The sequence below is a fragment of the Anguilla anguilla genome, chromosome 2, assembly GCF_013347855.1.
Source record: "Anguilla anguilla isolate fAngAng1 chromosome 2, fAngAng1.pri, whole genome shotgun sequence".
Lineage (NCBI taxonomy): Eukaryota > Metazoa > Chordata > Actinopteri > Anguilliformes > Anguillidae > Anguilla > Anguilla anguilla.
This window is the reverse complement of record NC_049202.1, coordinates 38,015,821-38,042,310: the sequence shown is the minus strand read 5'-3', so window position 1 is coordinate 38,042,310 and position 26,490 is coordinate 38,015,821. Positions and strand designations below refer to the sequence as shown.

Below are 26,490 nucleotides of genomic sequence, written 5' to 3'. Positions count from 1 at the left end.
TTGACACTGAAGCATTTCAATTTAATCATCTTCATCAAGGGGCAGGACCAGAAGCAATACTGTGGCAATGGTGGTTCTGTACTCTAATGCAGCACCGGAAACTGCTGTTATCAACTGGAACCACCAGTAGAAAGAAGAAGCAGAGGGGATGGAAAGAACACAGGAGCTGAATATCTGGTGACTCTAATGAATCTGTGGTGACTGGAGCTATTTATGGCCTTCTGATTTATTTCTGATTAAATACATGGAACCGAACCAACCAAACAACAATCCATCTTAGCAGACGTTCAAAGACACTCTACGAGTACAAGCTGCTGGAGAAATAGGAGCTGTACTCCCACCACATCACAGGAAATTGCCAGGAAAGATAGTATTGCAAAATTGGAGGAATGTGTGTGTTTTACAGGAGAATGAGTGTGGAAGAGTGGGCGGAAAACGCATTTGTCGCACTCAGCGTTTGCTTTCTCATTAGATTTGCCATTACCCCTACACCAAATTTCATTCACCCACCCACATATGCATTCATTCACTGATTACACTGAGCACGTGCAGTGGAATCAGTCACTAGCCCTGAAGGAGGGGTACAGGTGCTCCCATTCTGCCCGTTCCTGTAAAATGGCATGGGGAGCACACAGTTGGCAGCAGCTGGCAGAGGGCATTCCCCTTCCTCTACACCCCCGCTTCCCTCTTGTGACTTCCTGCCCGCCCCGAGCATTCGCTGACCTTGCAGGCCCAGGCGAACAACAACAGGAAGTGGCAGCCGCGAGGCAGGAAGTGCGGTACCGGAGGGGTCACTGGCCATTCAGAGAATGCCGCTGCTCTAAAAATAGGAGAGAGCGAAGGGAGGTGTGGCCTTCTCAAGCCCAAAGTCAGCTTCCTCCACTCTCATTATACAGAGATTCCCTCCTTCCCTCCCTCCCTCCCTCTCACTTCCTTTCCTTTCCTTTCACCTCTGCTACTGCGACCGCATCACGGGTGTCCGCCATGCCTCCACCCCCGCCACCTCCTATCCTTCACCTCTCCTCCACTCCTCATCTCCCAGCATACCTCCCAGGGAGGAGGTGGCTGCAGTGTTCCCTCTCTGCATGTCCCTGAGCACAATTCACCGCTCCTTCCACACCCCCAGCAGGGCTTACACACCCACAAGCATGTGGGTATGAAAGAGAGACAGAAAGAGAGAAAGAGGGAAAGGGAGGAAGAGAAAGGGATCTGTCAACCCTGGGCATGTTCAGACATGTACCAAGAACTACGAGAAGAAAGAGGGCGAATGAAGAATGAGAGCGCGATGAAAACAGACAGAGGGGGGAGACAGGGAAAGAGAAGAGGAAAGATGTGAAGAGAAAGTAATGCAGAGAGGAGAGTGTGGTGTGGGGGAAAGGGGGGGGGGGGGCACAGCCTGGGACAGGCTCCAACACAGCAGTTTCGACCGCAAGTTCCCTCCCAGCTCCAAGGCTGGAAACCCTGGTATTACTCCCCACAGACGGAGAAAGGCTCTTCACCACAAACCCTCCAGCCTCCTCCCTCTGTCCCTCTGTCCCATCCTCTCCAACCACACCCTGCTCTCTTGCCGTCCCCCAGTGTCTGAATGGGGGCACCAGATTTACCCATTACAAATGTCACATTAAATGTCATATGCACCATCTTGTAAATAAAACAGGTTTAACACTGGGGATGTAATATGGAGACCATGAAGCATGGATAAGAGGCTACATCAACTGTTATCTGTCATCCTGTTATCTTACTAGTTCTGTCCATTATGTGTCCAACAAAGGAAGCACAGAACCTTAAAGGGGAACCAGGGGAGGTGCCTTCATTTTTCCCTTCAGCATATGAAACGCATGTTGAATTGAGAATAACTTTGCTAGTCAAGATTTTTCCAGTTTTTGGCTTTGAAGAACTTCACCAGTTCGTTTGGGTTCATTACTGTAGAATGAAGTGCCGTCCTGAGCAGATAAGATGTTTCTGTACACTTCAGAATTAATTCTGCTACTGCTATCAGTAGTTACATCATCAATGAAGTGATCCAGTGTCTGTGTCAGCCATACATGCCCAAACCATAACACCGTCACCACCATGTTTCAAAAATGAGGTGGTGGTGGGGGGGGGGGGGGTGTTTTGGATCTTGGGCAGTTCCTTTTGGTCTCCACATTTTGCTCTTGCCATCAATCTGACACAAGTGAATCTTGGTCTCATCCGTCTACAAGACGTTTTCCAGAACTCTGCAGGCTCTTTTAGGTAGCCTACTTCTTTGCCAACTCTAACCTGGCCATCCTGTTTTTGTAGATAACTAGTGGTTTACATCTTGCAGTGTAGCCTGTTTTTTTTTCTTATTTCTGGCTTCCTTGACTTTCATTGGTACAACTCTGGTCTCCAAAGGCAATCAAATGCCTAGAATCAAACTAGATACTAAAAGCTCTCTTTTACCTACAGTACACTAAAAAGCACACACCTGACTAATCAGAAATACCTGTGAAGCCATTTGTCTTAAACTGTACAGTCTATTAGAGTTACAGTATAAGCATATTACTAATTGAAACCTGAAGTGACACAAGCTAGCAAGCCATTAATGAAATTCGTTAACATCCCTCTCTACTTTGTATCATCTCTCCAAAGGAAGAACACTAAAATCTCTTTCCACAAAACAGACCCATACACACAAACACATTTTGTAAATGAATACAACAAGCTACGATAGTTGCATATACGACATCTACCTGTCCTAATCCGTTTGCCATGGGTATTTGAAGCATATACCAAACTACCTTTTTCGATTTGGCATTTCACGAATTCCATACACGTACACAGATTTCTGGAATGTGCCAAACAGGCTGACAGATGAGTCACCACTGCAATCAGTCTTCATGAAAGAATGCCTCATTGAGAGTGCTGCCGGGCTGCCGCGGAGCTGGACTGCGCTGCGCTCGCGCATCTGGTTCTCAAAGCCTTCGACAGGTGCCACCGCTAATGGCGCTCCCCTGTGAAGCTAACGAGGCGCGCGGAGCTGGCCGGGTTTAGCGTAGCGTAGCTCGACGAAGGGCTCGCTGACACGGCCACCTGGGCAGAGAGAGAGACTGCTCGCTCGCTCGCTCGCTCACTCACTCGCGCCCACGCGCCCACGCGCGACGCAGCTGCCGCGGGGGAGGGGAGGACCGCCGATGACCGCGCCTCACGGTCCACCCCAATAACCGCAGGTCGCTCGCCGTCGAGGGCGAGGCAGATCGACCGCTTCGTAAACGAAAGCGCCAAAGCGCACACGCGAGCGAACACTACAGCGCTGGACCAGAAGCTGGGTCCGGATCATGGCCACCGAAGTGCACGACTCAAAATTTGCAGGGCTCCCTTCTGAAAACTGCACCAACGCTCCATGTAACAAGTAAACAGATCGCTCCACAGGAGGAGCAGCTGATGCCCCAGCCCCAGCCCCGCTCGGCTGCCAGGTACCAGCAGGACCAGCCGCGCGGGCCTGCCGCCACCGCGTCAGTCACACATCGCTCAGGCTGGCAGTTAGCGAGAATCTGCTCGACAGGGATTTCAGCATTCAGCCGCTCCGGTTGAATAAAAAAAAAGAAAAACAAAAACAAAACAGAAAAAACGGAATAACTGTCAAAACGACGCCCAGCAGGTGAGGGAAAAACACCGGGACCGGGACCAGCCCCGCCTATTCTCGGAAGGGCTGGCTCCAACACACACAGACACGTGGGTGCGCAGCACGGGCGCACGATCGCAAGCTAGCGCGTACGCATCGCGGAATTCACCGATTACAGCGCGACGAGTCGACATATCAGAACGAAACTTTGTCGTCTTATTTTTAGTGCCTTTGGCCAAAGAGCAGGGCATCCGGCACTTACCAAAACACAGCACAGACAAGCAAAAGGTCACATAAATATGAAAATAAGAAGTGTGAGGAGAGAAACGAAAAGTCCCCTCTGGGGGTGGGTTGGGATTGGTGGGGTATGACATCATCGCATGGCCCTCAGGCCGGGATTTTTCTGTGTGTGTGTGTGTGTGTGTGCGCGCGCGCACGCTGGCTTTTCACCGGGGCCCGAGAGTAAACACACACCGAGGCGAGAGCTGCCCCAAATGCTACGCCCCTGCTCCTCTCTCCGCCAGCTGTACACACAGTCATTAGGCACAGGCCTGCAGTTCTGCCCTTTACGGCTAAACCTGCACCGTTTCAGCGCACGCTGGGAAAAACAACCGCAGCCCCCCCCCCCCCCCCCCGAATAAACCGGCGCCGTCCGCCATCAGAGCAACCGGAGCGGTCTCCGCCAGAGCCTCGTCCGAAAAGGGCTGAGGCTCTCTAACCACCCCCCCCCCCGAAGAAAAGCAGCTTGTTCTTCCTTCAGAAAGTAGGACAGCGCTATCATTTATGACGCTGGCTCACAAACAAGTTTTCCGCTTTTTTTGTCCCCCTGAGCGGAATATCCAGCCTGTGTTTCCTGCTCAGCGGTATTCCCGCCCCCCCTGTGTGCACCCCCCCCCCCCTCAGACATACAGGTAGAGCAGCGAGTGTCGCCTCCGCCCGTGCCCGACCTACTCCGCTGCTCCATCCTCTACGCTACAAGGGGGTCACGGCTAGGGGAGATCATCCCTCTCTTACAGCGCCGCTGTACGCGTGTCGCTAGGATACCGTGGAAAAGATAAGGAGGGCCAGCGGCTCCAATGGCCAGGCCTCCATCAGTCATCAGGCAGCCTTTTATGCAAGTGCGCAAGACGCAGGCTCCGACAAGCGCCTGATACGCAGCCAATCAAATAAGCAGAAACGCCTGAGACGCAGCCAATCAAATAAACGTAAACATAACCACGCAGGACCAACGAGAAACATGAAACACAGAGCCCTTCTCTCTCGGTGCATCGAACAATCTGGCATGCAGGTTAGCCTTACAGACACAGGAAAAGCTCAGTGGTGGACGAGGCTTTTTGATGCAGTTAACAGCCACTCGCTGCACCAAGGAGCAGAATTACTCTGAGAAGCAGTATACCAGGCTAAATCTGATTGGTTAACAGGGTGCCGGTGGCCCCAGGAAGAGGCCCATTAAGGCCCACAGTCTGATCTGTTTTTGAGTCAGTGGAGGGAGAGGTCTGCTTACCCTGAGCTGTTGGTGTTGGTGGTGGTGTTGGTGGTGTTGGTGGCGCTGACGCTCGCACACGCGGACGCCTCCACGGGGCGGCCCGTTGGGCGAGCCGGCGGTCACCCCGCGCAGGACCGCCAGCCAGATGCAGCGCGGCTCGGGGGCGCTGCAGTCCACCCCCACCGCGCCCTCGAAGCGCCAGTCCTTCCCCTTCCCCGAAACTGCGGGCACCCCCATCGCTGGCATCCCCGCCGCCCACATCCCCCCCTAGCGCGCTAATCCTCGGTCAGAGCCCACGACCGCTCTTCCGGCCCGCGCTCATGGGGCGGTCGAGCCTCGAAACGGTCCCTGCCAAAGAACGGTCCCAACACGCGGGTGAAGAACGAACTCGTCAAAGACGCGGCGAACGCAGAGAGCGAGCGACAGCGAAAAGCCGCACTTCCCCTGTCTCCTTCCTCCTGGCGTTTCCGGAACGTTCCGGAGCGGACGGCGTTATTCCCACGTTAGTTCCGCGCCCCGCTCTCGACCGTCGGCCTCCGACCCGCAGGGTCCCGGCCGCTCCCGGCCCGCGGGCTCCTCGGCATAGCACCGCGGCTCGAATCCGGGCTGCCCGTGCGCGATGGTGCCGGTACCGGGTCCGGCTGCCGCCCGGTCCGTTCTGTCCCGTTTGGTTCTGGCAGACACGCTGAGCACCGCGCGGCAAAGTCTCTGTAGGAGGGGTCCTCGGCTGCGAGGCCAGTCCGCCCGTCAACTCCTCACGCACGCACGCGCACGACCGCCTTCCTGAAGGAGCTCACTCCTTCTGTACCCCCGTCTCTTTCTCTTTCTCTCTCCGTCTCTCCACCTCTCTCCTCCCCCTTTTTTCTGGCAGAGCGGTGAGCCGCTTTCCCGCTACTGGTTCTCCCCTCTCTCCTCCTCCTCCTCCTCTTTTTAGGTTCTGATCCTTCTGATCAGCTTCAGTCGCCTCCTCGGGACCTCCGCAATCCCACAATTCCAGTCCGGAGCGCACAAAAGTTAGCGTGTTATCAGCTAAGGAAGCAAAAGCGTGGACGTCCTCAAAGCGGAAGCCTAAAGTGTAAATACATCCAGATTTCAAACCCTGACTGCTGAACTGGCAGCACTGGTGGCCTTTGCCTTGACACCTGTGTGTCGTGTAGGGGGAGAGAGAGGGAGAGAGAGAGAGAGAGAGAGAGAGAGAGAGAGAGAGAGAGGGAGAGCAATGCCACCAGTCTGGTCCTGATACACCACTAAACAAGCCTTCAGGAGAACAAAAAAAAACAAACCAAAAAAAAAACTGCCTAATTTCAAAAGACAAGGGTAATACACAGAAAACTCCTCCAAACAAGTCCTGGATTCTTTCTGTTCTTTCTCTTTATCTTTTCCCTCTCTCTTTTTCTCTCACTCCAGGCAGAGCACAGAGCGATGGCCCCCGGGGGCTGCTGACGGGACAGGCTGACACTGACGGAGGGATGGAAAAAAAAATGCCAAAAAAGAAAGCAACAGAGAGCTGGGGGTGAAAAATAATGCGGCAGCAGACTGCCTCCACAGACACACACAACTGAATGAGAGAGCGAAAGAGAGGGACAGAGAGAGAGAGGGAGAGAGAGAGAGAGAGAGAGAGGCAGACACCTCCCCCCTGTTGCTCATTCTGAAACACAGAATAAAGCAGCTGCTTTGGGCTATCAAACTGATCCACATGACTCTCTACACACACAGAGACACATGCACACACACGCACATGCACACACACAGATCCAAATCAAGGAATTTGCACCACAATAACTGTCCTTTATATTTATACCTTTGTAGGCATCTTGTCTGTCATCTAACACTGACATAGTCACTCCAGCGTGTCCATACACTCAATGTAAACATCAAACCGGCCTGGTTTTTGTCTCAAAAAGAAGCAGGACCAGAAGTCTTAACAAAGACTCTTTTACGTTTGTGCAGAACTTCAATCCACACAAACGGTCAAGGGTGCCCCTAAAACTACCGAACCATGTGGCACACGCTCAATCAGAAATATACATCTCTCTTAGACAAACAATCTGAGAGCTGTGATCCTTCACCCCTGACCCCGCCCTCTGACAGCTGACGGGCAGACCAGTGGGCGGAGTCACAGTCCCCCGTCCGTTTTGCCACGTGTGTCACAAAGGCTGAGTAAACACTGCCTCGCCACTTCAGCAAAATACGGCTCTCTGTGAGAACACACACACACACACACACAGCATAACTCTCACCAAACAGCCAAGACTCTGTAAATGCAGTGAACAGATCAGCACCTCCTTGTTTAGAGACAGTTCTTTCCAGTGTTGAGTCACAGCAACCCAAGCATGCATATACACCCCTGCATGTGCACAAACACACACACACACACACACACACACACACGCACAGACACGCACGCACATTCAAAAATACATACACACACTATAATTAGGCACGCATAAAAATTTGAGAGCTCTTGGCTTTGGCAAGGTTTTCCTTCAGTTTGTGGTGAAGCCTTGCTTGGGAGGGGCAACCAATCAGAGCCGCCGCTGGGAAGCAGCCAAACTGCAGCAGAGGAGGAAGTGCATTGTCTCTGAATGAGTGGATACTGGCTGACGAGCCACCAAATCCCAAGTCTCTCGTCCCTTGGGGTTGCCAGATCTGGCCAAAAGAACCAGGAACCCTACACTACGATCTTACTCCCTACACCAACAATATCAAATGACATCACAATCTACAGTGGACAGGCAGCTAGGAGTGCTCTCTGTTTCTCTGTACGTAGCAGACCTGGGTCAAATACGTATTTGTTTTTCGGATTCAAATACTTTTCTACACTTTACTGATCTTGTCTGAGGTATTGGAACCAATGAAATAGTCTCAAAAAGTTCAAACCTCGCCTTCTGGCCATACTGGCAGGCTCAATTACACCAGGCAAGATCAACAGAGCACAGAAAAGTATTTCAATCCAAAACAAATACGCATTTGACCCAGGTCTGGTGCGTGGGATATCACAGCAGAACAGGGGTGAATGTAAATGGAGGGAAGGCTGTGGCAGCCTGCGACTGCAGACAGAGCTGCCATTACGCAAGAGAACTCTCTCACTCCACTGCGCCCTGAATGGAGGGCAGGCACAGAAGGCATCCTCCCCTCCGTCACCTGACCAAATCTGGGACAGGGCAGAGCCAGTGCCCCGGGAGAACAGTGGTGTGTGTGTGTGTGTGTGTGTGTGTATGTGTGCATGTGTGTGTGTATATGTGTGTGTGCGTGTGTGTGTATGTGTGCATGTGTGTGTGTATATGTGTGTGTGCGTGTGTGTGTATGTGTGTGCATGTGTGTGTGTGTGGGCGTGTGTATGTGTGTGTGCGTGTGTACATGTGTGTGTGTGCGTGTGTGCATGTGTGTGTGGGTGTGTGTATATGTGTGTGTGCGCATGTGTTTGTGTGTGTGTGTGGGAGGGCATGCTTAAGTGAGTGTTTGTGTATGGTGTGTGTAAGCGTGTATACATTCGTACATGTGTCTGTAATTGAAGTGAAGACGTGTGTCTGAGAACTTTGGGCAGTAGAAAAAGGAACGGATCAAATAAAAATAGAAGCTTGTAAATAGTTCGGCATACCGACCAACGGACCACGCTAACAAAAGAACCTCTCTCTCTCTTTCTCTCTCTCTCTCACTTTCCCTTACTCTCACAACGGTTCCGCTGCCTCCGACAATAATGAGAGAGAGAGAGAAACACAATGAAAGGCTGTGGTGGTGAGGCTGAGTGCAGACACAGAAGGGCTGAGGGGCGAACTGCAGTTCACAAAGGACACCAAACACACGCAGGCGCTGCTTCCCAACCGGTGGCTCAGCTTGCTAGGGTTCCTAGCGTTGAAAAGTGCTGCTTCACTGACCGTGGCAAACGACCAGATTAAACACGAGGCAGCTCCCGGCATCAGCTGCGATGTAATACGCCTCAGGTTCGGCTGAGCAGTTGAGCTACACCTGGTCAGACTGCTTTGGCTTAATCTTTAGCGATGAGCTAGTCCGGCTCCTGCACCAGTGACGCTACAGCAGGGATACTCGAGTCTGGCCCTCGAGGCCAGCAGTACTGCTGGTTTTCTCTCTCAGCCCAATAGTTAATTGATCGATTAATGTCACGGATTGGCCAGGGATCAAACTCACCAGGTGTCCCAGGTTCTCATCAGGCCCGATTAGAGGGGAAGAATGAAACCAGCAGAACTACTTCCGGTCTCGAGGGCCAGATCTTTGCCTCACAGAGTGTCACCGCTCTGTGTTCCCAGAAAAATGTTGGACAAGGCTAATGAATGACTTACTGGTGGAGTTCACGTGGATGTACATATTATCTGAAGAGCTGGCATAGATATGTGGTGTTACATCGGTCTCGCCCATTGAAATGGATCTGGGCAGACAGAGGGAAGCTGCTCTGATGTCATTTGGGTTTCTGGATAGTCTTCCGTAGTTAAGCATTTAGGATGACGCATCTGCATTAAAAATGCACACCAGATACTATACACTGGGCCAGTCTAGTGACCTCATATCTATAGAGAAAGGATGATGCCCGTCTCAGTAAACCTACCTATGCTGTCTGTCTCTCTCATTCCCTCAGTCCCCCCATTCCTCCACCACTCTCCTCCTCTCCCATTCTCTCCATCACTCTCCTCTTCTCCCATTCCTCCTCTCCCATTCCCTCATCACTCTCCCCCTCTCCCATTCCCTCATCACTCTCCCCCTCTCCCATTCCCTCCATCACTCTCCCCCTCTCCCATTCCTCCTCTCCCATTTATGTTGCCAAAGCATAGAAAAGAACATATAAAGAACATACACCATTGAACACATGAACATATACGTGGACATACAGTTTACAGACATATAGGCTTACCCAAATAGGCTCACTGGTTGTCCCTCTGTTTATGGCAAGCTGTGATATAATTTGCCGCTCCATTCCTCCTCTCCCATTCCCTCCCTCACTCTCCTCGTCTCCCATTCCTTCCATCGCTCTCCTCCTCTCCCATTCCCTCCATCTCCTTCTGACTCATCCTCTCGCCAGGCCCCTTGCCTCCATACTCACAGACTGAACCGCCCTGTCCCGCTCCCACCTGACCTCCAAACCCGCACCGAGGGCCCTGCGCTACCGCCCATCCCCGATCCCTTGCGGAGGAGGAGGAGGAAGTGAAGGCAGCGGGGCGTTACCCACCCGCGTTTTTCCACCCCCCCCCAGGCTCACACGCGCGCAAGGGAGTGCGGGATTCGTTCACAGACAGACCCGCGAGCTGCCAGATGCGCGCTAAGCCCTAATGTACCCTGGCCTTCTCACCACAAGGACAGACCATTACCTGCTGTTAGCAGCCCAAACCCACCCCACACGGCCACGTGCTCCATTTCAAGCCAAAACCACAGCGCATCTCTGTAGTAACAATAATGGAAATAATGGAAAGTGATGGTTTGCTGAGGGTGAGTGGAGTTTCAGTGGCACACGATGACATCATCCTTACACACCATTCCCAGTGGAGCAGATGCACACAGCTACTCACAAAGACGCGTGGGGTTCAATACTCTGTTTACACTCCCAAATATCCTTTCAGTATTGCTGTGACACTGTAACAATGCTCATTGTTGCAGCCAACAACCTCCTGAGATACAATAACCAGGCACCTAAAAAAGGCAACATATAAATGCCATTAAAAAAATCACGGTTGTAAAAAGAGAGTGATACTGCAGCGATTAATTTCATCCTGTGTTAAAAAGCCACTTTGGAAGCTATTTGAGCTATTTTGAGCTCTTCAGGGCACACTGGGTAAAGGAACAAAGCACAGGGTAGAGGTAGAGAGCACTCTTTCAGGGGACACAGGCGCTACACGAGCACAGCAGAGCTGAAGTGCAGGAACAATGGGACACGCGGCCCCGATCAGAGCCAGCGCCCGACAGGGACAGGGGGAGGGAGGGACAGGAACAGGGCGAAACAGGGACAGGGGGAGGGACAGGGACAGAGACAGAGGCAGGGACAGGGAGAGGGACAGGGACAGGGAGAGACAGGGACAGGGGGAGGGACAGGGACAGACAGGGACAGGAGGAGGGACAGGGACAGAGACAGAGACAGACAGGGACGGGGGAGGGACAGGGACAGAGACAGAGACAGAGGCAGGGACAGGGGCAGGGGCAGGGACAGGGGGAGAGACAGAGACAGAGGCAGGGACAGGGACAGGGACAGAGACAGAGGCAGGGACAGGGACAGAGACAGGGACAGGAACGGGGACAGGAACGGGGACAGAGACAGAGGCAGGGAGAGACAGGGACAGGGACAGGGACAGGGACAGGGACAGGGACAGGGACAGGGACAGGACAGGGACAGCCAGGGACAGGGACAGGGGCAGCCAGGGACAGGGACAGGGGCAGGGACAGGGACAGGGACAGGGACAGGGACAGGGACTGGCCCAGCCAGGGAACCAGCATCTACACTGTAGCACAGCTCACTGATACCCATACGCATGCACGCATGACTCTGACACACAACCGTCCCTCCGTGTTCGGCTGGTAATACGCATGTGGATGAGAGCGGAGAGAAGCGGTCACGTGTGACTGTTCAGACGCAGGCGCCTCCGGCTTGGTTACCTTCTCCATTCAAACAAAAGTGATTTTTTTGACAATGGAATTTTTTATGACTCAATTGTGAAATTCATTTTGACAGCCTTAACACACATGCACACACAACACACGCACGCACACACACACACACACATACGGACTAAGCTCATATAAGATAATAATGCACATAATAGGCCTACATGTTATATGTCATGTATTGTCTAAGTACCTCAGCAGGAGCTTACATCATTTAACTGTGAAATATTCATGTTAACTTCAGTGCATAAAATAGCATATAACTGATGGGTGATTCATCACAAGCACATTAGCTGTACAATGGACCAAGAGGAAGTGGCTGTATTTCTTGTGAACACGGGGAGTGACATATTACCCACAGCAGACTGGGCTGCAGAGAAGAGGAAGCTGGGCCGGTGTGCAGTGACAGATTGCAAAGGTGTGGCCTGGGCTTCCCTGGAGCGTTAGATCACAGAGGGACACTCTCCAAGGCTGGGAGATGCTCTCTAGATCACAGGAGTTCACAAGGCATACACACACACACACACACTATACATACTCAGTGCCACGGAAACACATATTTGCGAGCACACACACGCACCGAGTACACACACACACAGACACACACACACACACACACATACAAACATAAAAGTTAGTCTTAGTCAAAATTTTACTTCTAACTATCCAAAGGTGCATTCCATAGTACAGCAGCACTATGTCACAGTGTCCCGATAAACAGAATGGTTTAAGCAGTCAGCTTACAGTCAGAACCGGAAAGAAAGCGTCGAGCAGAGAGTGCTTGGCTCAGCCAGTTAGCTGATACATTTTGCCCTCCTGGTTTCTGGAAACTGCACCCAAAGAATACTCTGATCTAAAGAGAACCCCACGCCAGCAACTCTCAGACAGAGCTCTCACCAACAAAGCTACTTGCTCACTGCTACTGGCTAATAAAAGCTATGTCCAGCAGGGGGTGCTACAGCTGAACTGGTGGTTAAGAAAGAAAACACGATATTCAATTGCACGGGATTCACGCGACCAAATGATAGCAAAATGGCAAGATTCAGGGATTTAGAAGTGAACAGCTCAGCGAACAACCCCTTCTTGAGGCACAAAAGCCCACCTTCAAATTGGCAGGCTTCTGCTCTTATAAGGACCATCAATAAAAGGGATCGGTTATATATAATGGCCAAAAACCTCTGAGGCCAGCCATTACTGACCAATATAAAATGCTCTGCTAATAGGGTTCAGACACTTATAAGACTCAAATCACATTATGCTGAATGTGATTAAGATAAGGGGAGTGCGCTATCACTTCCCAGAATTCACAGGGGAAATAGTGACTGCATCAGCGCTGGTAATAACTATCAGCCCAGAGATGATTCAGGGCAGTCCAGACAGACAAACAATAACCGCCATCAGAGATCCTTTAAAATCGACCGAGTGGACACAGAAAGCACAGGCTGGGTAAGCGGGTTCATTTTAACCTTAATCTCCCCATAAACCCCAGACTCGCAGAGGGAAACACGCTCTCTCAACTAGTTCTGCCCCGTCAAGCGCACCTCCCGCTCTCTGGACACTAGAGGGCAGCAAAACCAAACAGCAGGCACAGACATGCTTCCTCGTCCTTGCTAAAAACCTACTGGCTACCTCTCAATTTTTTAAATCAGAACTTAGTAAGCACGCAGATTCTGGTGTTCCGTCACTAAATGCTCTCACCCTCCAGTGGGAAAAGGGTTTACAAGCACAGGAAAGACTGGGACAGAAGGAACTCCACAGTTGACACTGGGCACAGGAAGGACACTGGGGTCAGCGTGATGTCACCACAGCAGGCAGGACTCAGGTGGGCCCCCCACTGACACAGCATTGCCCCCCCCCCCAAGAGAGGGGAAACGCATTTAAACTGACTGAACTCAACCTGCTGCATTACACTACATTACACCACTCTCGCCCAATGGCCCACAGCAGCGAGAGCTGCACTGAGGAGCAGAGGAATGAGCCGAGTCAGCTGCGGCTAACCCCGCCCCTGGCTCCGCCCACCGTTCCGCCTCCCACCTCACCTGAAAGGCACAGGGGCGCAGCCTTCTCTAACACGCGCACGTCTTTAACACGCTCCTATCGGAGCCACCATCAGACCCGACGCCAGTCTGGGAAGGGGTTTGGACATGCGCTGCAAGTATTCCTGCTGCTGTGTGTGTGTGTGTGTGTGTGTGTGTGTTTGTGTTTGGACATGCACTGCGAGTATTCCAGCCGCTGTGTGTGTGCACATGTGCGTGTGCATGCATGCGTATTTGCGCGCGCGCCTGCGTCATTTAATAAAACCATGTACGTAAAAGCATGCTATTGACATGTGCTATATTGCCATGTCTACACCTGGGACTAAGGGCTACAGCAGTACAGCTGGTCCAAAGCTCCTTCAAAGAACTGCAGAGTAAGAGAGAGATATTTGGTGACAGTAGGACGCAGCCCAGCCCCTACAGGATGGAGCGAGCGGGCAGAGGGAGGGCTGAGGGAGATGCGTGGCCTATCGTGCTCTGTCATGCGGTGTGTGGAGCAGGAGGAGGAGGAGGAGCAGGAGCAGCACAGTCCCCAGGGCCTCCTTTAGTGTGCATCCATCACAGCACAGATTCCCTCAGGGAGCTCCCTGCTGGAATAACACAGTCAGACAGCCCAACACACACCCAGTGCAGGAGGAAAGAAAAGGGAGACAGTGAGAGTGAGAGGGAGTGGGAGAGAGACAGAGAGAGAGACCTAGAGAGGGGAAGAATGAGAGGGAGAGAGTGAGAGTGAGAGTGAGAGAGAGAGGGAAAGAGACAGAGAAGGGGAGAGAGAGAGGGGGAGAGACCGAGACTGAGAGAGAGAGAGAGAGAGAGAGGCGAGAGAGAGAGGTGAGCTGGTGAGGAGGTCTGAGTCAGACAGCCTGGAAGTCACCCAGCCCTGGAGGAGAGCAGAGGTGGAGGGAGGAAAAAGAAGAGAGGAGAGAGGCTGAGAGGCTCAGTGAGTTACGATAAGGGGAAGAGGGGAAATCGGCCCCAACGCCGCGGAATAAGACAAATAATGACGAGCGGCCGACCGAGGGGCGGGGAGAAGCCCGCAAAAAGGTGGCAGATGGCGTACAGAAATAGACATCAGACGCGGCAACGCGCAACCCCCAGATCCCGGAGAGCAGTTTCAGTTCCGCTCCGCGCGGAGCTCCCCCTCTTTCTCCGGCGATTTTTAAGTATAGCCCTGCATGTGGTCTGAATTCCTGCTCCGGCTGCACAGAACACCCACGGGACTGCGGTGAGGCGTTCGGGCGGGGCCGGGCCGGGCCGAGTCCAGGGGTTGCCATGGTCGCGACCAGAGACGCAGATGCCTGGCTAGGAAACGCTGGCGCCCCAGTCGCTGAAGAGGCATCAGCGGCAAAGGGGATCCCCTAAATCTGTACAACCTAAAGCACAAGGTCTCCAAGTGTCCTATCGTTTCAGAAGGAAATGAATATGTATACTAGAAGTGTCTGAGTTTGATCTGACTAACATGTCTGACCAGATGTAGAGCAGAAGTAGAGCACATCTCCAGCGGACAGAGCCTCCCTCTCATTTGGGGGTGTCCTGCTGACCGGAGGGAGGGCCGTCATTCGGGTCCGTCAGTTATGTGCGGGTTACCCGCAGCAGGGGTGCGGGTACAGGGACCGGGGTGTCCCTTCCTCATTCTCAGACATGTCGGAAGGGAGAGATCGACAGAGAACATGTTCTTGACCCGCGGCAAGCAGGCGTGCAGGTTCCTGTTCGTACTGTACGCGTCAGCGCTTCCTGTGTCTGACAGCGCCGTTGGAAAGCTTGGAGAAAGTGCACGCGCTCTCTCTCTCTTTGCCCAGGCAAGGACTCGGAGAGGGGGAGACGCTAAGGGCGCCTCTGCGCCGAGCGCGTGCGCCCACTTCGAGGACACGTTTTAAAAGAACAGTCACGCTTCTTCCTCTCTTTCTCCGCTCGCGTTCTCTTTGAAAGGTTAGCGCTCTTTTTCCTCTGCCTTCCTGGATTCTCCGACAGCCCAGCTCTCTCTTTCTCACTTTCCGTAACACACACACAGACACACACACACACACACACACACAGGCGCACAGTCAGACACAGGCTCACAGACACACACTGTGCGCGCAATACGCTCTGACCGCGCGGCTGTGTTTATTAATCTAAAAATAAGCGAGTCCAGATTAAAGGGAAGTGTCAGAAGTGTGTTATTTCTCCGACGGCTTTGAGGATTAAGACTCAAACGGTGCACAGCTGAGCCAAAGCCGCGGCAGCTATAATAGCCGTTCTGTGCTTTTTTTAAGGAAACAATATAATTTTTTTTTAATGAATTAATAATTCACAGAACTCATTCAGAACCAGAAGAAAGTTGAGCTGAAGCAGTGTTTGAAGTTGAAGAGTGTTAAGGGGCTATTCTGTGCAGAAACGCTCTTCTTTAGCAGGAAAAGCATTATATTTGACCTATTTTTAGTAAACTGAGAAATTGTTCCAAACTGTGTCAAATTTACAAGCAATTTACAAGTCTTTCCGTGTTCTGTCCCTCTCAGTGCTTTTTTCCCCATATGGCTACAGCTGGCCCCCCTGCCCCACCCTAGCGACCGTTGCTGTCCTCTGTCCATCGCCCTGACAACCATCAATGCCCTCCACCTGCCAACCACTCAGAACACTCATTCAGTCCACCCCACCCACCCACCCAGAGTCACCCAGGGAGGACAGCACACGCACACACACACATACAAGCATGTATGCACGCTCGTATGCACACACACATATCACATCACACACACACACACACACACACACACCTGGCACATACTGAAGCCGTACAGGAAGCCAGGGGCGCGTCACAGGCCCAGTAACCTTCTCCCTCAGCCTCCACCAATCAGAAACCCAGACCCGTGTCCTGGGGGATGCGGGCTTCGTGTCGCTCGGGCGCTTCCTGCTCAGGAATGCTGATGTGACCCAGTTTCCCAGAGGACACCAGGACGGGACCCCCCGCCGCCACCCTGTTCTACAACACCGCTCCGCGATAATGCGACAACAGACAGAGTGAGCCCCCGCACATTCCACAACCAGTCATCACTCCCCCCAACCCTCATTAAACACCTTCTCTTCCGTGTCCCTGACACCGCAGGTTCGGGCTACCACCTGAGGCGCCGTGTTCTTTTCCTTCCTCCGGGACTGGGGGCATCAGGAGGCGTGATGCGGTAGTTGCAGCTCACACTGAAACGGCAGCAGCAAGAAATAAAGATGCAACTCACATGCGTCCATCTGCTATCGGTCCTATTTTCAGTCAGACAGTTCAGTGGTGCGGATCTGAAGTATATCAGACCCATCATTACCCACAATGCTTCAGCTCCACAGGCATTACGCCTGACATGGTTGATGCTTGGGCTCATGTTGTGTGTGCCAGTAGCCTGCAATGATGCTTGGGCTCATGTTATGTGTGCCAGTAGCCTCCAATAAAGGACAGCCTTATTCCTTAATCTCCAACCGATGTGGATGAGCCAGGTCGCTAACAGTCCGCTAACATTTGCATTGCTTACTGTAGCTTCTGCTCTTTGGGGGCAGCAATAGTAACCAGAGACTTTCTGACTCAGCGTTCGCCTCTTACTCGGATTATGTGCCTTGCTGAAGACCGCATCCACCATGCCCCACGCGAGATTAAAACCTGAAACCTCTCGGTGGCAGGACCACTGCCCAAAGCAACTCCACACAGCTCACACACAGGCCTCCCTCTAGCATTGTAGATGCCAGGAGTAAACGTGCTCTCGACCCCCGAAAAAACAAAACGTACCAAAAGAACCAAATTAATCGTCTTGGACAAACCTCGCATTTGTATATTAACAACTGGATGTAAAACATTTCCAGGCCTCTAACATTTTGAAGCACAAAAATACAATTATTACAAGACTCCTCAACTATTCACCATAGGGTACCATTAGAGCTTTAGCACTAAACAGGGGGGGGAGATTTGGGTATATACCAGATTCTTATCTGATTTAGATGGAATTCAGTGTGCTGGCAGGGGCCCTGCTTGATATACAGAGCCGCTCGCTGTATCCTTATAATTAGCTGATGAAAATGGCCAGTTGGGATGGAAACGACATTTTCCGTGGTGATCCAAGCCTTGGCCCCCACTGGAAAGCGGACCGAGCCGCTTCGCTAAGTGAACCTATTACAGACACAGGATACGGAGGCAGCCCCGCCTCCCACAGCCCCTGTTTGTTAGCCTCGTTAAAACGGATGGCGAGCAGGTGGTATTAATATCAACGGACCAACATCGCGGATCTAAGAGATGTTTGAAGCTTTGAGGAGACTGCTGTGCTCTGAAGGTTTCCGGCTTGCTGGAGACTCCACTTGTCCAAAGGTGCCTTTGTGTGTGTGTGTGTGTGTGTGTGTATATGATGGCCAGCTACACAGGAATTCTGCCTATAGATTAAGTTTCTGAATCAAGTTTGAGTTTGAGAGATCCCGGGATTCCGTAACTCTTCCATTCATAAAGACAAGCCAGGAGATGGAGTGAATGAGAGGAAGAAAGAGAGAAAGGAAGCAAAGAACGAAGGAAGGAAAATGCACTAGAGAACAAAGATGAGGAGCAGTGACAGAGGAGGAGAGGTACAGGGAGAGAGGGAGGCGACAACGCGAACGACGGAAAGCGGGAATACGACAGAACAGCGGCAGGGAGGAGTGAGAGAGTAGAGAGAGAGAGAGAAGAGAGGAGCCCAGTCCCCTGGAGAGGAGGCCACGCCCTGTTCTCTCTCCCTGCCAGGCCCTGTGTGTGGGAAAGGAATGGGAAAACTCATTATGGCTCTGCATGGAGGAGGAATGTTAAACCCATCTCCACTGCCAACCCTCTCCTTTCTCTCTCTTCGCTTTCTTTCTCCCTCCCTCTTCTTTCTGCCTTCCTCTCTCTCTCACTCACTACTGCCCTCTCTCTCTTCTGCTCACTCTCTCTCACTCTCACTCTCTCCTGCTCTCTCCCTCCCTCTCTCGCACTCTCTACTGCCCCCTCTCTCTCTTCTGCTCATTCTCTTTCTCCCCCTTTCTCATGCTCTCTCTCTCCCTCTCTTCTGCTCTCTCACACTGTCATCTCTCTCTCTGCCTCTCCCTCCCTCCCTCCGCCCTCCCCGCTGGCGGGCCCACACCCCTGTGAAAGCACTCTGCTGGCACACAGGGCTCATTCAGGAGCCGAGCGTTAGCCGCAGAGCGTTAGCCTCAGATCATTAGCCGCAGAGCGTTAGCCTCAAAGCGTTAGCCGCATTGCGTTAGCCTCGGAGCGTTAGCCGCAGAGCGTTAGCCTCGGAGCGCGCGCCGCGCAGCCGCTCGTCTGAAACCCACACTGCCGCGCTCCGCCATGACGCCACTTCCAAACTATTTTTCCGAGGGGTAAATCAATCCGCTTCTTCCTTTCCGTCCCCGACTTCCACCACCCCCCCGTCCGCAGCTAGCGCGTTTCAGGGGGCCCCCGTTTCCATGAGCGCGTGGGGCGCGGAGGCGGGGCGGCCGGTCTGTTTCGTAAACGGCCGCGTCGCGACGTGTCGACAGACCGCCAGCCGTGTTCCAAGCGGACCAGGAACCGCTGCAGACCAGCGAGCGAGTGTTCCCACCCAGCACCGCAGGGTGCCCTGAGGGCATATTATGGCTTCATTAGTAGCAGCGTATACTCCAGCACCCACATCGCAACGCAGATTAAACTGTCCCCCTCCCCTGCCCTCCCTCCCCCCCTGGCGCAGGGAATCCTGGGAGATAGAAGCTCTGCATGTTTTCAAAAACACGACTATCGGCCCTCGCTATCTCCAGCGAGCCAGCATGCCATTTCCTGTTGGCCCAGGAAACGGTGCATCCCTGTGTCTCCTGGGTCTGTGTGCAGTATGTGTGTACGCTGATATGTGTGTGTGTGACTATGTGTGTATGTATGCAAATGAGTATGTATGCATGCATGTCTGTGTGTACATCAATGTGTATATGTATGCGAATGGGCACGTGTGTGTGCGTGTGTCTGTGTACCCCTGTGTATGTCCATGTGTGTATGTATGTGACATGGTGTGTGTGTGTGTGTGTGTGTACTCTTGTGTATGTCCATGTGTGTATGTATGTGGGAGGCTCCCGAGTGTGTACGTGCGCACGTGTGTTTGTCACCACAGTCAGCACAAAAACAGAAACACACACACACACACACACACACACACACACACACACGGGAGCCTCCCACCACCTGGACGCAAGGTCAAGGAGGGTTTTACTCCCCGGGACCCTGGGCGGGACAGAAGTACAGGGGAGCGGCGGGGATGCGCGTTTCTTGGCTGCGGATTCCTGGAGAGCCCTAATCCTGCACAAACCTCCCTGAGCCAGAGATCACTTTACAGCGCGAGCACAAGGTCACTCCTGCTGCATGAACCTGAGAGTGGAGTCAATCAGCTCATTAATGTATGCATGAGAGTGAGCGAGGTAGAGAGACAGTGAGGGAGAGAGATAGACAGAGAGAGGGAGAGAGAGAGAGAGAGAGAGAGAGAGAGACAGACAGACAGACAGACAGACAGAGAGAGAGAGGGAGAGAGAGAGAGACAGACAGACAGACAGAGAGAGAGAGAGTAGTAGTCTGTCATTTAACAGGCGACAGCACCACAACAGAGAGCCGATCGGCAACTGCACCCCCAGGAGTTGGGAGATTCACATCATGCTAAAGGAATCACAAAGCACAGCAACTCCAAACATCGTCACACATGTTCTGGCCAGCAGATACTGCTACATATTGAGGGGGCACTGCTGGGTGTGCAACCAAACCCGGGCCATGCCGCATATCTGTCACTCACTCTGAGTGGCTGGCTGGCACAGTATCAAAAATGGGCATTGGCTCAGTTTCAGCACAGTGGCCAATCCCAGGAGCCAATCCTCCAGCTGACGGCACAGCAAACGGCAACAGAGCAACCCGAAAACGTGCGGCGGATCCACCGTGCTGAAGTCACATTTCCAAATCACAGAAGTCCACTGCTTCAGACAGAAAGGTCTGGAACACGAGGTCGCCCTGACAGAGGGCCCACAGATCCCCAGGAAACAGCACAACTACACTGCCCTGCGCCCCTCTGTCCATCACCAATGGCAACACACCAGTTTTATTAGGTCACCGTGAACACAACTTATGAGTGAAATGAGCGTCCCACTGCAGTCAGAAGAGCAGAAACCCTGCCCATCTTCTCACGCAGATTGAAGACTCACCTCTTCAAATTACACCACAGCTCCCCTTGACCCCTTTAGATATCCCTTTTTTCCTTTCTTTCCCTAGATTTCCTTTTGCATGATGTTACAGGTATAGCTGTGTTGTCTGTCTAGTTGAAACTTCTTTTATTCCATTACAAATCATTTTTTTTGTTTCACATTACCTTTATTGATTATAAATGGGCTTCCGCTACCATACCACTCTGGAGAACAGCATCTGCAAAGTGAGTGTATTGTAATGTAACGTAAAGTCATGTGATGTAACAACATTTGCATATGCACAGTAAGTTTTTTTCCCCCTCCCCATATTCTCTAGTTCCGTATGACAAACTGGGAATGAACCGGCAAACTGGCAAGCAAAAACATTTAGGAGACATAGTGGACTACAATACAAAACAAAGACTCGGAAATGGTATACGTTTCAAATTAAGTGTGAAATCCCACCCCACCCTCCTTCCCCCCCCCTTTTTCTCATTTGCCACCCAGATGGCGGCCGGGCCCGGGGCTCTGAGGGGCGACGGAAAAACCGACGTTTCCTCCGCCCGCGGGGCGCCGCGAGACGGGCGCGTGGGCGAGACGGCGGGAACCGCAAACCCCCCCGCCGAAACAGAACGCCGTCCAGGAAGACCGCGCGCCGGGCCTCCAGTCGTTCCGGGGTTTTTATAAAAACGCCTTCCGCGGTCTTTCCTCAAGAACACGAACGGCGCTTTCGCGTTTCTGCGCTTCCTGTCCGCCAGAACAGGAAGGCGCGTGCGGCCTTGGGGAGCGAGGCGTGAGCGGGCTTCTCCGAATAGATCGGGCGAGTTCGCGTAAACGCGAGGGAGTTCCAGAAAGGGAACCACCGGAGAATCCCGGAGCGCCACGGGAAGTGACGGGGAAGACCCAAAAGCGTCGACGATGACACGGCCCTCACAGGCCTTAGTACAGCACCGCTGGGCGTCGGGGGGGGGGGGGGGGGTTGGGGGGTGGGGTGGGGGGCAGAGGGGGAAGAGTGACCGACCTGCGGCTGCTACTTCCTGTCACGGGGGCGGGCGTGAGAGGGTAATCTACAGGAAGCAGGGCGGCAGCTCCAGACCAGTGAGCCCCAGCTTTCCCCATCCTCCGTTTCACTGCGACTGCAGAAACGCACTATGAACCCCCCCTCGGCCAATCTGCTCACAGAGGAGGCGGTGAGCGATTCCAGATTCATTCACCAAAACCGTCAGGTCCAGACATGCCCCCCCCCTCCCCCACACCCCCCCAAGCCTTGCGTTACCTAATACCGCCAAACCCTCGTCCCACTCCAGCATGAAGAGCACGGGAGGCTGTGGCCTTATCGGCGTCCCGCAGCTCGACGGCGGAATGTAAACACCGGCGCAAGGTGGAGAGGGCCCCGGGCGCCAACCGCGGCCGACCCTGCAGCACCGCGTCCTCCCCGCCATGCTCTCCACACGCGCCCCAGCAGAGGAGCGGAGGTGGGCCGGAAACAGAGGAACAGAGAGAGAGAGAGGGAGAGAGGTTTAGAGAGAGAGAGAGAGAGAGGTTTAGAGAGAGACAGAGAGAGAGAAGGTTTGAGAGACAGAGAGAGAGCGAGAGAGGTTTAGAGAGATAGAGAGAGAGGGAGAGAGAGAGAAGGTTTAAGAGACAGAGAGAGAGCGAGAGAGGTTTAGAGAGATAGAGAGAGAGAGGGAGCGAGAGAGGGAAGGTTTGAGAGACAGAGTGAGAGAGGTAGACACAGAGTTTCCGTTTTAAACAACGGCTCGCTTAACAGCTGTCAAATAGAAATCATCAGAGGCGAACAAAAACGAACGAAAAAATGAAAACCAAAAGGGAAAGGGAAAGGGAAGCCACAAAAAACCCCAAACATAACAAAACCGCATAACTAAACAAAACGAGATCGTCACACGCTGTGGCAGACACCAATTACTGAAAACCCCATCATAACAAAACAAGGAGCAAGGGGGCTGGGACAGAGAGAGACAGAGGAAGAAACTAGTGACACGCCAACGAAAGCAGCAACATAGCATTAGGAAACGAGCCGTATTCCACTTACATGTTCTTGTAAAAATGTATTTAGTATTTTTTTAATACCTACCAGTGCTTTTTGTGCACATTGGTTCCATATTTGAAGTGTTTTTTTTTAATTAACCCTTTGAAGAGTAGTTTTTTTGGCATGATTTTTCTAAATTCTCAGTCAGTCAGTGTTCTGAAACTACATTGTTTGCTTCCAAATAGGCCTACCAGCAGTAATTGCTACATCCGCATTTGTATGTTCAGGACACAGTAATCACATACTTGTGATCTTTGTGATACCTTAAGGCAGTGGTAACCAACCCTGTTCCTGGAGATCTACCATCCTGTAGGTTTTCATTCAACCCTAATTTGGCACACCTGATTCTGCTAATTAAGCAGCTCAATGCAGATCTTTAGCTCTTGAAGTAGGTGGGCTTTGCTAGGGCTGGAGTGAAAACCTACAGGACGGTAGATCTCCAGGAACAGGGTTGGTTACCGCTGCCTTAAGGGGTTAATGACTTCAAGACACACCGTTAACGTTCGTTTCTGTAAAGGTTATATGCGGCAGTCAAATGGGCAAGTCCACGATAACTGCAGGATATTTGCGTGGTCAAGTGCAATACAGTTACACAATAGAGACAGATTTATGCTTTAATAACCATCAGGAGGAAATAGGCTAACCCTATCAGTCTCTATTATGTAGCTGCTGTATCAGACTTTACCATGCAAATACCCTGAAATTGTAATGTCAGTTAGCATGGGATTGCCCAAATATGTGATGCGGGGGGGGGGGGGAGGGAGAGAGAGAGAATCCAATACACTAAAAAAAAGCCAGCAGAGCCTTCTAGAAGAAAATAGACACAATTAGCATTTGGCTTAAAATCTTTGACAGCGTATTCAACCAATTGCCTTATATGGAAGCAAAGTATGGGGTCCACTCAGTTACCACGACTACACTAGGTGGGACAAGCACCCTAAAGATGCCTTGCCTGCCGAATTTTGCAGGACAGTACTAAACATCCAAAGGAAAACACCCGCCATTGCATGCAGGGCAGAATTATGCAGATACCCATTAATAATTAACATTAAAAAAACAGCACTTATATTTTGGTTCTCAACTAAAGTCTCCAAGACACACCGCAGTTTCAAGCACTGAAAACCCAAGATATGAACCCCAAAAAGATTCCTCTCAGTCAGCTGGTCATGAGACTCACTAACCGACCAAAACCTAACATTGACCAAACTCAGACCAGCACTGCTTTACAATCATAAATTACAGCAAACCAAATAATTAAACAAACAAAAGATGCCTATCTGGAACATTGGAATAAACAAACCAAAACACAAAACAAACTTAATTGCTATTTGGCCCTAAAACGAGAATAAAATTTTTCATAGTATCTCTTCTCTGTCAGAGATACAAGGCAGAGACAAATCCTGACCAAGTACAGGCTCAGTGACCACACCTTGACCAATGAAAAAAGAAGGCACAAAAAAACATGGCTACCCAAAGAAGAACATATATGTGGTCACTGCAAGACAGGAGAGGTAGGGACAGAGATGCACTTCCTGCTGTGTTGTGAAAAATACTCACAGATGAGAAAAACACATTTTAATAAGATTTAAAAAATTCCCTCACAAATTAACAAAAGCGGCGTCCTATTAGGAGAAGGATTGACAGCCTCACTCGCAGCTAAATATGTTTTTGCCTGTCACAGCCTGAGGGACAGTGAGTAAACAAGAAATAATAATAGTAATGATTTTATTGAGAACATAATTTGTTATTATTATTATTATTATTATTATTATTATTATTAATAATATTAATAGAGCATGGTATAGTATACTATAGTAATAGTATTTAGTTAATTTAATAGTGAATAAATGTTACGTTACTGTAATGTATGCTGGTATTGCTGTTGCTGTTGTTTTTTGTTGTTTTTTAATATATATATTCTTACTATGGTTGATTTTTGTTATCACTACGCTTTGGCAATATGTATTTTTAAATATGTCATGCCAATAAAGCACTTGAATTTGAATTAGAATTTTGAGAGAGACAGAAAGAGAATTAGAGATAGAGAGACAGAGGGAGAGAGAGAGAGAGAGAGAGATAGAGAGACAGAGGGGGAGAGAGAGAGAGAGAGAGAGAGAGAGAGAGAGAGATAGGTGAAGGATGCACGTGTCGGTTGCCTGACTCAGTGCCGTTACATTAGCGGGGCGCCACCCTCCCCCCGAGCTGATGCAGCGTCTGAGATCCCAGCCTCGGCCCTTATCTGCCCCATCGCCCTGGCAACATCCCAGCGCTGCCATCCTGTCAGGACAGGCTCGCGGGGAAAACAACCTCTTCCCTCCTAAAAGAAAACTGCAGCAGCACGAGACGGATCGAGCAGCCACTCTCTGTACCAGGGTCAGTGTTCATCTACAAAACTCTCACTAGTACTGTATCCAGGTCAGTGTTCATCTACAAAACCCTCACTAGTACTGTATCCAGGTCAGTGTTCATCTACAAGACCCTCACTAGTACTGTACCCAGGTCAGTGTTCATCTACAAGACCCTCGTTAGTACTGTACCCAGGTCAGTGTTCATCTACAAAACCCTCACTAGTACTGTACCCAGGTCAGTGTTCATCTACAAAACCCTCACTAGTACTGTACCCAGGTCAGTGTTCATCTACAAAACTCTCACTAGTACTGTACCCAGTTCAGTGTTCATCTACAAGACCCTCATTAGTACTGTACCTGTGTCAGTGTTCATTCACTATGTTCAGTATTGCTGTACCTGTGTCAGTGTTCATTCACCATGTTCAGTATTGCTGCACCTGTGTCAGTGTTCATTCACTATGTTCAGTATTGCTGTACCTGTGTCAGTGTTCATTCACTATGTTCAGTATTGCTGCACCTGTGTCAGTGTTCATTCACCATGTTCAGTATTGCTGCACCTGTGTCAGTGTTCATTCACTATGTTCAGTATTGCTGTACCTGTGTCAGTGTTCATTCACTATGTTCAGTATTGCTGCACCTGTGTCAGTGTTCATTCACTATGTTCAGTATTGCTGCACCTGGGTCAGTGTTCATTCACTATGTTCAGTATTGCTGTACCTGTGTCAGTGTTCATTCACTATGTTCAGTATTGCTGTACCTGTGTCAGTGTTCATTCACTAGGTTCAGTATTGCTGTACCTGTGTCAGTGTTCATTCACTATGTTCAGTATTGCTGTACCTGTGTCAGTGTTCATCTACCAGGCTCTCACTGTTCCTGAGTCAGTAGGTCACCGGATCTGTTATTCTCTACAGTTGCAGGGAGGAAAGTGTAATTTCCTGAAAACCGAGGACACTTCCTGAATCTAATATCTGCCTAAAGATATCATGGACTATAGTGATTGGATCTTAAAATTGTATGAAAGAAAATATGGAAAGCTGTATCACTTCCATGCACCTACTCTGAAAGAGTACTCTGAAAATGTGGGTATATGTGTGTGTGTGTGTGTGTGTGTGTGTGTGTACATGAATGTGTAGTTCATCTGACTGCATTTCAAAAGGAAAGGACGGATAGCAATTCAGGTCAATGCATGCACAGCCTGGTGCTGACTTAGATCTTTCCAGACAAGACCG

At 51.2% G+C, this 26,490-nt stretch overlaps 1 protein-coding gene across 4 annotated transcripts in view; it reads right to left on the bottom strand.

Annotated features, from left to right (window-relative positions):
* The window catches only part of LOC118220575 (rho GTPase-activating protein 23-like), an 88,008-nt gene that overhangs the window by 35,451 nt on the left and 26,067 nt on the right, over window positions 1–26,490 (bottom strand). Inside the window, exon 1 of one of the 4 annotated variants that reach the window (XM_035404471.1) lies at window positions 9,940–10,132. The exons of 2 other annotated variants lie outside the window; for them this stretch is intronic. In XM_035404471.1, the coding sequence (XP_035260362.1) occupies window positions 9,940–10,053 (114 nt within the window). In that variant the 5' untranslated portion in view covers window positions 10,054–10,132. Of the gene's footprint in view, window positions 1–9,939; window positions 10,133–26,490 lie in introns of those variants that run through there. One more of the 4 variants, XM_035404473.1, reaches the window with a different exon arrangement.